Genomic DNA, 14,707 nt, shown 5'->3' with positions numbered 1-14,707 from the left:
CGTTATTTTAATTCTGATATTAAATTTTTAATTTGTTTAAATTTTAAATTTTTAACAAAAATTTAATTAGAGGAAGATTTATCTTTTTATTATTTTTTATAAAATTTATAATATTAATTTTTTATTTTTATTTTATTATTATTTGATACTTTTTTTATTTTACGAATGTGATCATTTTTACGAGTTGAATTTTTATTTATAACTTTTATAATTTTTAATAATTTTTTTATTATTTTTGAAAATTTATATTTTAATCTATTAATTCTTATCGTTAATTGTTCTATTTTTAGTACGGCAATTCTTATTTTATTTTTGAATTCATTTGAATAAAATTTATTGTGAAATTAAGATTTAAAAAAATATTTTATATTAATTTAAGAAATTAAGTGTCATTTGAATTAATATTAATTAGAATCATTAATTTTTAATTTATTAATTTAGATAATTTAATTATTTTTTATATCTTTTAATTTACTTGTTGATTCAATTTTATTCATAATTTAAATTTTTATTATTAAGCCACATTTTTTAGAGTACAATTTTTAATTGTGATCAAATAATCAACTTTAGAAAAAAGTTATTTTTATCGCTTTTATATGAATGGTGACCTTAATTTAAGCATACCCATTAAAGATAAAAAAAAAATATGAAAAAAAAGAGAAGTATAAAAGATACATGAAAATTATCAATTTTTATAAAAAAATATATAAAATTTAAAAACTTTTTTATTAATAATAATTTTAATATGTGGATTTTCTACACCATGAAAGACAAAAAATTTCTAAAACAGAAAAATGTATAAAAAATAAAATAAAGATTATGAGATTAATTTTGATACACAAATAGTATAAAACGTTTTGCACAGATAATCATTCACGCAGTCAATATAAAAAGTATTTATTTTTGTTAATATGACATTATATGATTGAATGCATGTGTATATAATTGGATGCATATGTAAAATAATTTTACACTAACAATGTATTAAAATTAAATTAAAAGATTATTTCTGAAAAACATATCCCCATCATAATTCGTCTCAACCACCTTATTTAAAACTGCAACTCCTCTTCTGGCTGTATAAAATTGGCAACCATCTCGCTTCAACTTCATTGGATCATTGCATGTCATTACTTTACTTTTACAAAGATAATAATAACAAGAAAGGTATATAGAAAAACAACTACTCACTTCACTATATACTTTCTTTCTTTCCTGCCGACGAACGCCACATATTCTACACGCCCACTCTGCGCGTCTTGTCATCATCATCCTCTTTGATTCTCTAACTGTACGGACTACATGCTCATCTTTCATTTTTTTTGTTTTCTTTTTCGGATTTTGGATTCTCTTTCTCTTTCTCTGTGGTCTTCTCAAATTGGGTTTTCAAGCTTTTCTTTATAAAATGAATTACCATGGTCTAATTAACCATCTATGTGATTTGGGATCTTTTAATAACGAAGAAGAAACGAGGACTTAAATGGTAAAATAATGTTCATTTTAATATGCATTTAATTAACCATGAGTACAAAACTGAAGGATCCAGTTGAGTCATTGTTAATTATTCTGAGTTATTGTTTAATTCTTTACTGTTATTTTATTTTTTGACAGTATGCCTGCCTATCTCAGTATTCAGTACTTTTTATGCTTCATTCCAACTTTTGCATGCCGTAACTTTTTGTTATTTACCAACACCAAAGTTTACAGTTGTATTTAAATTATTTAATAATTTTTAACTATTAATTTTATTTAAAAATGCATAAGTTTTTATATTTATTAGATAATTTTAAAAAAATGTAAATGAAAAGAGACGGTACAGTTTTGACTTTTGATGAAAGAAAAGCTATTTATATGAAGATTTTAAAATTATTAATTGACCCCAAATGATAAAATAATATATATCACAAAAGGCTTGTTATAAGTTTTAGTTTGAAAAATCTCCCTCTCCATACCTCATAATTACTTCTGCCGAAACTCCTGCACAACCACCAAGGAACTCAGATCATTTGGAAAGATCATCCAAAAACTTTTTTGTTGCGTTGTCAATGAAGAGTTATGGCCTTAAATTAAAATATTAGTTTTGACTTTATTTGTTTCTTTTTTATAGTTTGACGTTGAAAGTACAATTTTTATGAAAATGTTTTTGACAAAGGTAATTTTTGTTATTTATATTGAAGTTGTTTAGTTTTTTCATTTTTGTTTAATAGACCTATTGTTTGGAATCAAAGAATAATAGAACAAATATTAAAAGAAGATAATTTGATGAAAATTAGAAGAACTCAACATGCACAGAAGGAGAAGCTGTCATGGAGTGATGTTGAGAGAGGGGTTTGTTGGGAAAGTTATTGTATGCGACACAATTCAAAAATTTAACAAACATTAAATAAGGATATTTTAATAATTTTTTTAAATAAAAATTTATATACAGTTATTTTTATATAAAATTAATAAATAAAATTATTAAATAATTTAATAGATTTAACTAAATTATTATTTAATAATTATTAATTATTAATTTTATATTTACACAATTGTATGTGAGTTTTACTGTTTTCTTTGACTAAAATTCTTATGAAACACCGAAAGTCAAGCATGATTTTTGTGCACCGTTTATTGAGATTATTTAAATTGACCGACAAAAAAGAAAAAAAAGAAATGCTAGAGGCCAGCAATTTTAATGTTTTGTAATTATTAATTGGCTATCAAAAGTGTTTTTAATGGTGTGAGATTACATCTAATAGTGAAAAATCACTCACTTTTGTTTTGATGGTTAAGTGCTGACCAGAAAACACAAAAGTTGCTGGCTCATAGACTTTTCCAAAAAAAATATATAGTTTTTCTTTCAAGTTTTACATTTTGACAGGGTGCTGTTTTTATTCACATGTAGTTGATTCTAAAAGAAAAGAAGAGAAGATGCTGAAGAACTTTGCTACTAAGGTTGAAGAAGGAAAGGAGGGTGAAAATGGAAAACCATGTGTCGGTCCAGTTTACAGAAACCTGCTGGCGAAGAATGGATTTCCTCCCATGGATCCTGATTTCAGTACTACTTGGGATATTTTCAGGTACTTTAATTTCATTTCAGTCTGTATCATAGTCTCTATTTTCTTGTGAAGGGAAGTATAGAATAGAAGAGAATAGAAGAGTAGAGAATAAGAAAAATGCATGAGCAAGTTATTAAATGCAGTAGTTCAGCAATGGCTAGTTTCATTTAGTGTTCTTATCTATCTATATGAACTGGGTTGGATGAGAAGTTAAAGGCAGTGGTCCATTTTCCAAGATGTACTAACATGCGTTGGATTCAGTTTAGGTAGGATGATAAATTGATAATACATTATTATGTGGCCACGATTTTGAATGGACCTCAACATTTCAAAATTAACAATTTGGTCCATGCCGTCCATCAACTTTTGTTTTCTAGTTACTTTTGGTGTCTTTTTGGTTTTTATAGGGTTTAGTTATCATGTGCATTAAAGCATAGCTATTATATTTAAGGATTTATTTATTTTTTGTTTAAGAACACTAAGTTTATAAATTAAAATTTTTTTATTATTTGATTTATATTTATTAAATAAAAATATTTAAAATTTTTTACTAATAATAAATTTATCATGTATTTACACGTTAGTTAAACTCAATTAGTATTTTTATATTTTATTTAATAATAAATTAAATATAAAAAATAAATTAAAAAGCATAATTTATTATTTTTCTACAAACAAAAAATTTTAAAAAATATAATTATTAAAGCTTAATAAAAATAATAAAAAATAAAGAGGAAGTATAGAGAGCCAATAGAATATCTGTACAATGTGTATAATGGAAGTTTAGGGATGTCCGATTCAGTATTAGAAATATAACCATTAGTGTTACCTTTTCCTATCAGTTTAAGCTTTTAGGATGAGTGGTTTCATGACATGGTATCAGAGCTTAGATCCGAAAGGTCAAGAGTTATGAAATGTGTATTATCCCTGGTACCCGAATGCTTATTCTAGATAATATGGGTAATGTTCATTTTTTAACTCAGCCCATTATACACATTATACAAATATTTTATTGGCTCTTAACAGGATTCAAAAATAAATTATATTTTTATTAATATTTTTATATTTTTTCTGCCAAAAAAATATAAAATACACTAATTTAATATATCAAAACATAATATTTATATTTTTATTTTATTTATCAAACACAATTTTATATCTTCTAATTGCTATAGTGATGTTCTGTATTTATAAACAAATTCATCCAAAATAATTTTAGATTATTGTCTTGGTTGAATAATTTTAGCTACTTCCGTTCTCTTTCATCCGTTTGTGTTGTCAGTTTCATGAAATGAATTTGGGAAAGACTTAAAGTGATCTTTCTCTGATGATTGCAGTGTCTCTGTCAAAAAACATCCAAAAAATCGGATGCTGGGATGGCGTAAAGTTATCGATGAAAAGGTTTTATTTTACTTTTTTTTTTCTTGTCAATAATCCATTTTTGTAATGCGCATCACTACTGTACTACCTCATGGCAAGAACCTTAAGATTTAATTTGTTGTTGTTAATAGTTTGGACCATATGTTTGGAAAACATATAAGGAAGTTTATGATGAAGTTCTGCATATTGGTTCTGCTTTAAGAGCTTCCGGTGCTGAACCTGTAAGTGAATAATGCTTTGAAAACATTTCCATTGTTAATTAGAAAATTATTTGTAGATAGTTATGAAAATTAATGTTCATATCACAGGGTTCTCGAATTGGAATTTATGGATCTAACTGTCCTCAATGGATAGTGGCAATGGAGGTATTATGACATTTCAATAATCAATTGTATTCTATTTTTTTTTCATAATAGTAATAATATTAATAATGCTAATATGGTTCATAATCCTGTTTAATAACCAATGGTTTATAGGCTTGTTCTGCCAACAGCTTTATTTGTGTGCCTCTCTATGATACTCTAGGTAAGTTTTTTGGGAATTGATTTCATTGAAAACGTTAATTTTTATACATTCACATTCAATTGTGTATACCTTCATTTATAGACAACAATAGTTAACTCTAATTGTGTATACCTCTTTCACATTCAATAATTTATTTGTTAGGTGATTCTTGTTATTTGTTATTGATTCGATGGAAATTAAACATAAATGCAGGCGCCGGTGCTGTTAATTTTATTATAGATCATGCAGAAGTTGATATTGTTTTCGTCCAAGATAAGAAGGTGAAAGAGGTAATAAGGGTCATTTAATTTTCATGACATGGTTCATGATGAATTCACATGCATATATTCAGAAGCAATAATAAAATTTCTCATTTTGCAGCTTTTGAAACCTGATTGTATATCTGCTAAGCGACTGAAAGGTAAAATTGGTTTGGTAGTAGTTCAATTTCAAATAATAAATTTATTTTCATTTTTCACCAAATTAAAATATCGGTCTTTAACATAGTATTGTTCTTAATTAATTTGTGTGCTACATTTATAAATTATAAGGCACTTAACTGAAATTTGATTGTGGTGACATCAGCAATGGTGTGCTTCACTTCATTAACAGAGGAACAAAAAAATAAGGCAGCCGCAATCGGAATTAAGCCATATTCTTGGGAAGAGTTCTTGCATATGGTAGGTCCACATTGAGATTTTTATTCAATAAAAAATAATAATAATAATTCAACAATGTATTTTAATTGTATTTGAAAAGCTTTTCTCGAGACATAATTTCAAAGATAATAATTATAATGTGTTTTAAGATGACATATGTTAAGATTGTTATTAATAGATTTTTTAAGTTTTTAAATTTTTTGTTATAATTTCTTTTTTAAAAAAATTTCACTCTTTTTTCTGATCCTAAGAGATGATAAAATGATATTTTCGTCTTTTTTATTTATAAGATATAGATTCTCTTTCTTTATAATTTTTAAAATTTTTTTTTAATTTATTTTAAATTTTTTATGTTAATTAGTATTAATTTACTTATTTTTTTTAAAAAAAAGTATATTTTTAAATATCTTTTAACAAAAATTTTATTTTTTATAATTAAATTTTATTTATCAAAATACTTTGCAACAAATCATTTTTTTAATGATCAAATTATTTTTTTCGAAAATACAAATGACGGTCACTCTTACTTTTGAAGGTTATCTTTGGAGGATCATGCTTCTCCTTTTTCAGATGGCTTTCTCAGATTTTTCTAAAAATTTTAAAAAATATTTTGGTATAAATATAATTTAATTAAGAAAAAATAATTTGTTAAAGAGTATTTTAATAAACAAAATTTAATCACAAAAAATAAAATTTTTGTTAGATGATACTTTTGTAAAAAAATAATTTTTTTTAAAATTGATAAAATTAATGTTAGTTAACACAAATTTAAAATGGATTAAAGATGAAATTTTTTAAATGTTATAAAGGAAGAGAATATATATTTTACAAATAGAATAAAAAATATTATTTTAGTATTTTTCAAGAGAAGAGAATGACACTTTTTTTTCTAATTAAAAATTTAATTTTATATTTTAAAAACACATATTAGAGTTAAATTCTAATTATAAAAGCTTGTTGGACTTGTTGGATAACGGAAATAGGTATGGAGAATAGTAAAACATTTTTATTTGGAAATACTATATAAAAAATTATCTCAATTTTTTTCTTCTTTATCTATATGTTTTAATTTATGTTGTTTTATCTTTTTATTTATTTATGTATCATAGACAATTTTTTAATAGAAAAATTTTAGATAATTAACATCTTTTTGTATTTGCATTGTATTTAAATTAATATTAGTTAATTTTTTTCTTTTGGCCTAAAAATATTAGTATTCAATTTTTTTTTTTTTTTTTTTTTTTTTTTTTTTTTTTACGGTTACTCCCTTCTTAAGATTGTGAACTAAAAAATTGGGTGTTCCGATACTTTTTTAAAAACATATAAAAACATGGTAATAAAATCTAAACACTACTATATGGTACTAATAGAATTGTTTTACATTTGTGAACATGTTTTGGTGCAATTTATTGTCCGTACATACAGGGAAAAGAAAAGCCATGTGAGATTTATCCACCTCGTGCTCAAGACATATGCACTATAATGTATACAAGTGGGACAAGTGGAGACCCCAAAGGTGTTGTTTTATCGCATGAAAATATTGTTGCTTTAGTACGAGGCATGGATCTTTTCTTGGAACAGTTTGAAGACAAGGTAAAATCTCATGCTTATATTAGCTAGCTACTTCACCTACTGTTAATTTTAAAAAAGTCTAGTGAGAAAGAAATGAATATTAGAAAGAAACGTTTGAAACTAAACATAATAATAAAAAGTCTAAATACAAATAAAAAAATATTTGGAAGAGAAATAAAATAAAACTAATTTTATAGTTTAAAATTTAGAGTGGTTGGCCATCAACGACGGTAGATGATTGGAAATTGTGGTGTTAGAAGAATGAAGAAAAAAAATTGAAAAAAGAGTAAAATGGTATTTTTCAAAAATAATAAAAGAGAGAAAATAGTGAGTGGTATATTTGTTTCGCTGTGAGCTAATAATTGATTATTGATTGAAGTTGGCTGATATTTTATTGCCATTTTAGTGGGCCTGTTAATTTAATTATTCTAAATTCTATAAACAATCATATTAGATAATTAATTAGAGTATCAACTAATAAAAATTAAGTATTAGTTGGGTTGTAAATAAATAAAAAAAATATTTAAAATCAAATAAAAAATTTTATCCAAAACTTAGTGAGAAGAAATATTTGAAACGTAATAAAAAGAAATATCTAAAATAATTGTAAAAAAATTGAAAATTTGAACACAATAAAAACTCTTTTAATTATGATAAAAAAAACACAATAAATATTCTTATACTCAGGTTTCAAATGTTTAAACTTTAGAGGTTTAATTTTTTTTTTGAAAATGTATAATAAAAAATAAATAAAATTAAACTATTAAAAAAAAGACATCATTTTAGATGTTTCTTATACTTAAATTTTAAATATTTAACTTTTAGAAATTTCAGATATTTAATTTTTTCTGAGAATGTACGTAAGTAAATGAAAATAAATAATATTTTTGAAATTTAGATATTTAAATTTTAGAGGTTTTAGATCTTCTTTTTCTATTATTTTAGATATTTTATTTTTTAGGTTTTGGATGTTCTTTTCAACAATTTTAAATATTTTTTTGTTAGGTTTTTATAGTATTTTATGATTTTAAATGTTTTTCCTGTTAAATTTTGAATGTTTTTTATTTCAATAATTTTAAATATTTTGTTTTTGTTCAGAATTTTGCAATAAAGTTGGTTAATTTGTTAAAATATTAGTTGAAAAGAGTGTTAGTTACCGAAAAAAAAAACAAATAAATTCCCAAATCAAAATTACAAATTAACCCTCGTTCTTTCAAAATATGATCTATTTGGCCCCAATAAAATAAAAAGGATTTTCTCGATATATTATTATATTTTTCTTGAAAATAGCTTAACAGAGAGATTAAGCTGACAAAAACTTTAAGAAATAAAGAATTATTTCGTTTATTTATTTATTTTATAAAGGATTATTTCAAATTTGTAGACTAATACATTGCCCTCTTTTAATTTGTTAGATATTAATTTGCTGAAAACAAAAACTAACGAAGACTAATTTAAAAGTTTATAATTAAAAAAAAAGTTAATAGTGGAAATTGAAATGAGCATAAAAAGAATGAAAGCTTGGAAATGGATTATCTGAGAAAAGTGTTTTAATTTAATTTGCACAGATGACAGTTGAAGATGTGTATTTATCGTTTCTTCCGTTGGCTCATATTCTTGATCGCACAATTGAAGAGTACTTCTTCCGCAATGGTGCATCTGTTGGCTACTATCATGGGGTACGTACCATTCTCTTATTTATGCATCATTTTATATTAAAAGGAACGCTAGAACTTTAGTAAAATTTATTAGTTCTGGTTATTAGTTACTCATTAATGTTAAAAATATAAATTAAAAATATATTATTAAATTATTAAATTAAAAGAATAAACTAATAATTAAAAATTTTGACAAAAAAAAATTACACTGATTTTTTATTTTTTTCGTGTATTTATTCTACTAAATTAATTGGATTTTCTTGTTAAAGGTTTAAGGAAAAAAAAGTCACTTCAGTAGTGTAAATATTAGTCATTAGTTAAATTTTGATGTTAGAATTTATCTTGGTTTATTCATCTTATACACTTTTATTTTTTCATTTTATCTATATATCTCGTAATTAACTTTTGGGGTTGTTTGCGTGAAGGATCTAAACGCTTTGAGGGATGATTTAATGGAGTTAAAGCCAACACTATTTGCCGGTGTGCCACGTGTCTTCGAAAAAGTATATGAAGGTAAAAAGATTACACGTTGACATACAAGTCTCTTAATTTAACATGCGTTAGGCAGAACAAATAAAGTATAATAAAGAATATGGTTCAACTAATTTAAACTAAAATATTAATGAAATGAAATGTTTATATAAATTATTTTTTTTAGAAAGAAAATAGTGTACCTTCTTCTCACAACTACATTAAACACATCATAATATCTCATTTAGTCATTTTAATTTTTTTTTATCTTAAAAAAACAAGTGCATTCAGGAGGGGTTTAGATCGAGGATGGAGAAGGTCATATAATTGAAACCTTCATAAAAAGATGACAAGTTGAAGAAAAAATGTTACATATATATCTATAATAGCCAATGTATCAAAGAAAGTCAAAAGAATGTAATATTTATTTTCAGGTATCAAGAAAGCAGTGGATGAACTCAATCCATTCAGGAGAGCAGTATTTGGCATGCTCTACAACTAGTAAGTTCGTTGATAGCATAACATTTTTGGAAAAGGGTAGAATTGTCTATATAAGTTATGATTTTTTTACTAAATTGTAATTCATAAATAGTTCATCAGTTAACTAATCACATTTATACTCTGAATCCCCTGATACAGCAAACTTGGCTGGATGAATAAAGGATATAAGCAGAGAGAAGCATCACGTTTAGCGGATCTATTGGCCTTTAGAAAGGTTCTATCACTTCTCTAATAGCTGTTTTTTAAAAAAATAAATAAAAGGTTGAATTATTTTATAAATTTTTATAATTTTACTCAATTTTTAATTAAGTTGTTATAATATAAAGCAAGTTTGTCACCAAGTTTTTATACTATATAAAAATTTTAATCAAATTCTTATAGTTTATATATTTGAAAGTAAATCCCTATTGTTCAAAAATTTTGTGATCAACTTAATATTGTAATGTACCTCATAATTTGTGCCTTTAATTATACTATTAAATATATTGGCCATCTGGGTTAATATCCAAATTTGTTATTGAAAGATAATATATTATCTAAGTTTTGTCAGTTAAATAATGACATGTTATATTAAATATCATGTGATATAATAATATAGCAGATTAATATTGTATATTACAAAATGATTGGTTAATATGTTATGTCTTATATTTTTATGATCAATCATTTATAATACGTGACACTTAACATAATATAATTATATTTTTTAAAAATTAATATGACTAACAAAATTTATTAGAGTCTAATTTAAATAATAAATTATCTTTTAAAAATTGAGTTAAATATTAACCCTCGGTATTATTTTTTAGCTAATTCAAGAGGGTTTTGGTGTACAAATAACATTTTTTAAATATATTTTACAATATAAGGATTTGGTTGTAAACGCTCACGCTATAAAGATTTTGTTGAAAATTTTTGCATAGTTCAGAAAGTTGATCACAAAGTTTTAAGCTACAAAGATGAAACTGAAAATCGAATAAAATCATAAACAAGGGTAAAATAATGAAAGCTTCAAAGTTGTGGGGATTAAAAAGCAGCGGAGTCGTTATTTGTGAAGTGTTGTGATTTATTTTGGTAGGTGAAAGCGAGGCTTGGTGGGCGAGTTCGACTAATCATTTCTGGAGGGGCAGCTTTGAGCCCCGAAATAGAAGAGTTCTTGCGTGTTACTTGTTGTGCCTTTGTATGTCAAGGCTATGGTAAGCATCTTGCTCACGTCACATAACTTATAAAAATTGCTTTAAACTGAGAGCAAAATTAAATTTTAATTAGAATAAAATGATAAATAAATTTGTCAGTGAGAATTTACACTTCAAATAGATTAGTTTAAAAAATAATATATAAATAAGGTTCTTTAAGATAGTAGAAGTAGATACACTATTTTTAAATTAGTCTCTATAATTAGAGTAAAAAGTCTTAATTTAAACTAATTTGTCTATATTTGTTATCTTGGAAAACTTTATTAGTATTTTTTGGTTTAATTATTTTATTGGTCTCTATAGTTTCACCAAATTTTTAGGTTCCTACATTTTTTTTCTTTTTAATTAGGTCTCGACACTATTTTAATTTTGTAATTAGATATTTTTCACATCAAAAACGTTAAAATTAACAAAATATTTCTTTCAAAATATGAGATCAAAGATCTAGTTAAAATTTTAATTATAAATACTTTTAATTTATGAAAAAATATTCAATTAAGTCTAATATTTTTTACACTAGAAAAGATTTAATTATAAAACTAAAAGCAATTTACGAATCCAATTGACAAAAAAAATACAAAGGCTTAATAGAAAATTTGATAAAATTATAAAGACTAATAAAATAATTAAACATATTTTTCTCCTTTAAAAATTAATCTATCCAAAATATAAATTTTTAGGTATTTATTTGTCCTTTTATTGTTGTTAGTTCTTGATACATCATTAACACAATGGTTGATGTATCCAGGTTTGACTGAAACGTGTGGACCAACAACACTTGGATTTCCTGATGAAATGTGCATGTTGGGTACCGTTGGTGCTGTTTCTATATTCAACGAGCTGCGCTTAGAGGAGGTTCCAGAAATGGGATACAATCCTCTTGCAACTCCTCCATGCGGCGAGATTTGCATCAGGGGCAAAACTGTCTTTACCGGATATCACAAAAGTCCTCAGCTCACCACCGAAGCCATTAGAGATGGATGGTTTCACACAGGTTTTTTTTCAATTTGAATACTATTAACTCCACTATATGATAAAAATAGCAAGATTTTAAAACCAAACATATTGGACTAAAAGCTTTAGTTGAAAAAATAATTTGTTCACCTAGTATTTTTTAAATTATTTTTATTAGTAAAAAAGAAAAGCTAATAGTTTTATACATATGACACTGAATGATGATGATAACGACGTGGTTATACATATGCATCGATCATACTGCCATCTATGATGCATCAATAAATTAAACAGTAATGATTAACACATTTGAAATTTTAGGGTTTAATAAATTTGTACATGCTTATAATTTGAACAACCAAATTGAAGTTTTTACTGGATCTAAATTGGGTGTTATTTAATTTCTGGGTATCCCTCAGGTGACATAGGAGAAATGCTTCCCAATGGTGTTGTGAAGATCATTGACAGGAAGAAGAATCTTATCAAGCTTTCTCAAGGAGAGTACATAGCACTTGAGCATCTCGAGAATGTTTATGGAGTTACTCCAATAGTTGAAGATGTCAGTATTCCATTCTCTTTTCGTTAAAGACTCACGTGCAGTTATTTGTATGTGAAGTTAATAATTGAAAATCGTTAGACGATCATTAATCAAATTTATCAAACCATCTAACAATTTTCAAATATCAACTTTATATGAAGACACGAAAACTAACTGTACATGAATTTTTACTTTTTTTTTTTTTTTTTTTTTTTGCAATTTCAATCCATAGTCACTACTGATAATGAATATAGTTACATTCATTTTTTTGGGCGTGTTTTGATTTTAGATCTGGGTTTATGGGAATAGCTTCAAGTCAATGCTGATTGCAGTAGTAGTGCCAAATGAAGAAATTACAAATAAGTGGGCACATTCAAACGGTCACATAACATCTTTCCCCAAACTCTGTTCTCTTGATCAATTGAAGAAACATGTGCTATCGGAGCTCAAATCAACTGCTGACAGAAACAAGGTAATAACATTAATATATACTGTGTCTATTAATAATTCATATTTTCATTAAATAAACGTGTGAATTATAAAAATAGTTAATATCTTATATGAAAAAATTTAATTGATTAATACTTTTTTTTTGTCTTATTTTTTAATTAATATTAGTCAATTCTTTTCCTTTTTACACTAAAAGTATTAGTTTCTAGCATTGCTTTAGATATTAAATAATGTTACACGTCTAAATCTTTCTGTTAATCAAGTCAACTAAATTTTTTTAACATAATCAAAATTAATTATGACTAACATTATTCCAAATCTTATAATTTAACTTGGTTAGACTTAGATGTATAGTATTATTTATAAATATTTTATTTAAAAAATCTTGTATTCAAGTTTTGGAAATAGAAAAAAAGGTTTTAAATATATATATATGATAGATAATATTTTAGAAACAAAACTTTGTACAATAAATCCTTTTCCATATTCATTACTGTTCTTAATGTTCTCACCGAATCAATGGCATGCTTATTTTTATATATATTTTGACATTTTGTCAAGTATGATAAACAAACATGTAATCTTGTTGTTTTGAAAAATTTGCAAACTGTGCAGCATTAAGGCTAATAATATAGACAAATTTTTGGTTTTTTTTTCTTTTTCTTTTTTTTTAGTTTTTAAACTAGTTTTCTTATAATGTATGTTTCATCAAACTAGTTGAGGGGATTTGAACATATCAAAGGGGTGATATTGGACCCACTTCCATTTGACATGGAAAGAGATTTGGTGACTGCAACACTCAAGAAGAGAAGAAACAACATGCTCAAGTATTATCAGGTAATTTAATTTAGGTCCCTTCTATGTGTCTTATTATCAAGTATTCTATTTTTTCTTTAATTTATTTGATATTTTACCCCCTTCTTTCCACTTATTCACAATAAAGTTTGCTTAACTAATGAGTGTTATTGGAATAGTATGTAGTAAGAAATTAAAAATAAAATAAAGATAAAAATCTATGGTAGAAACACATTAATATAGTTTTTTTCTCTTTTTATTTGTAAGATCCTAAAAGTAGAAAATAATCTTTTCACAAACAAAACAAACACAGTTTTCAGTACATTCAAAATTAAATGTTTTTGCAAATTCAATAAATTTCTTGTTTGATTGATTTCTTAACCAATCACTAACCCCCTTATCATAGAACACTAGTTACCCTATTAAAAGTACTCATAAAATTGCTGAAATTTTAACAGGAGCAAATAGATGAACTATACCAGAATTTGGCGGGAGACAAGAAAAAACTATGAGTATCCAAAGACGGTGAACCTGTTTATGAGTCTCCATGTGCTTTTGTTTGTTGTACGATGATGTATTATGCAATAATTAAACATGTACTTCTACTCAAGTTCCGAAACTATATATATTATTTTGAGTTACTAGCATGTAAATAGTTAATAATCAGTGTGAGTGTGTATTATATATTAAGTGCTGGCCATCATATGACTAATGAAAATAGTGTGTGATAGTAAGCGAAAATGTCTTCCATTCTTGTCTCTTCGATATAAATTGAGAATACATGAAGATTTAGAGATCAATTTATGCTCTTCACGAAAACAACAAAACTAACCACAAAAAATAGTAACGAATTAGGGTTTGGATAGTTAGATATTGGTTTACTATCTTAGGAACGTGGACTATATATATGTTCAGCAACCATGTTATATATATATATACTAGTTATTAAAATCAGTAATCAGAATAAAATATAAACTAAAATATAAAT

The 14,707-nt window shown here is 25.0% G+C and overlaps 1 protein-coding gene across 1 annotated transcript; it reads left to right on the top strand.

Annotated features, from left to right (window-relative positions):
• Positions 1–1,111: 1,111 nt before the first annotated feature.
• LOC107618477 (long chain acyl-CoA synthetase 1) lies at positions 1,112–14,474 on the top strand. Its single transcript, XM_016320566.3, has 20 exons — positions 1,112–1,291; positions 2,888–3,062; positions 4,379–4,442; positions 4,553–4,642; positions 4,730–4,786; positions 4,898–4,946; positions 5,139–5,215; positions 5,307–5,346; positions 5,511–5,605; positions 7,010–7,177; positions 8,725–8,835; positions 9,240–9,327; positions 9,720–9,786; positions 9,925–10,000; positions 10,865–10,982; positions 11,731–11,976; positions 12,356–12,495; positions 12,764–12,946; positions 13,642–13,761; positions 14,178–14,474. The coding sequence occupies exons 2-20, from the start codon at positions 2,914–2,916 to the stop codon at positions 14,229–14,231; spliced, it is 1,992 nt and encodes a 663-aa protein (XP_016176052.1). The 5' UTR covers positions 1,112–1,291; positions 2,888–2,913; the 3' UTR covers positions 14,232–14,474.
• The last annotated feature ends 233 nt before the right edge of the window (positions 14,475–14,707 follow it).

The sequence above is a fragment of the Arachis ipaensis genome, chromosome B9 (assembly GCF_059453495.1).
Source record: "Arachis ipaensis isolate K30076 ecotype BB chromosome B9, ASM5945349v1, whole genome shotgun sequence".
Taxonomy (NCBI): domain Eukaryota; kingdom Viridiplantae; phylum Streptophyta; class Magnoliopsida; order Fabales; family Fabaceae; genus Arachis; species Arachis ipaensis.
This window is presented reverse-complemented; position numbering and strand designations above follow the sequence as displayed.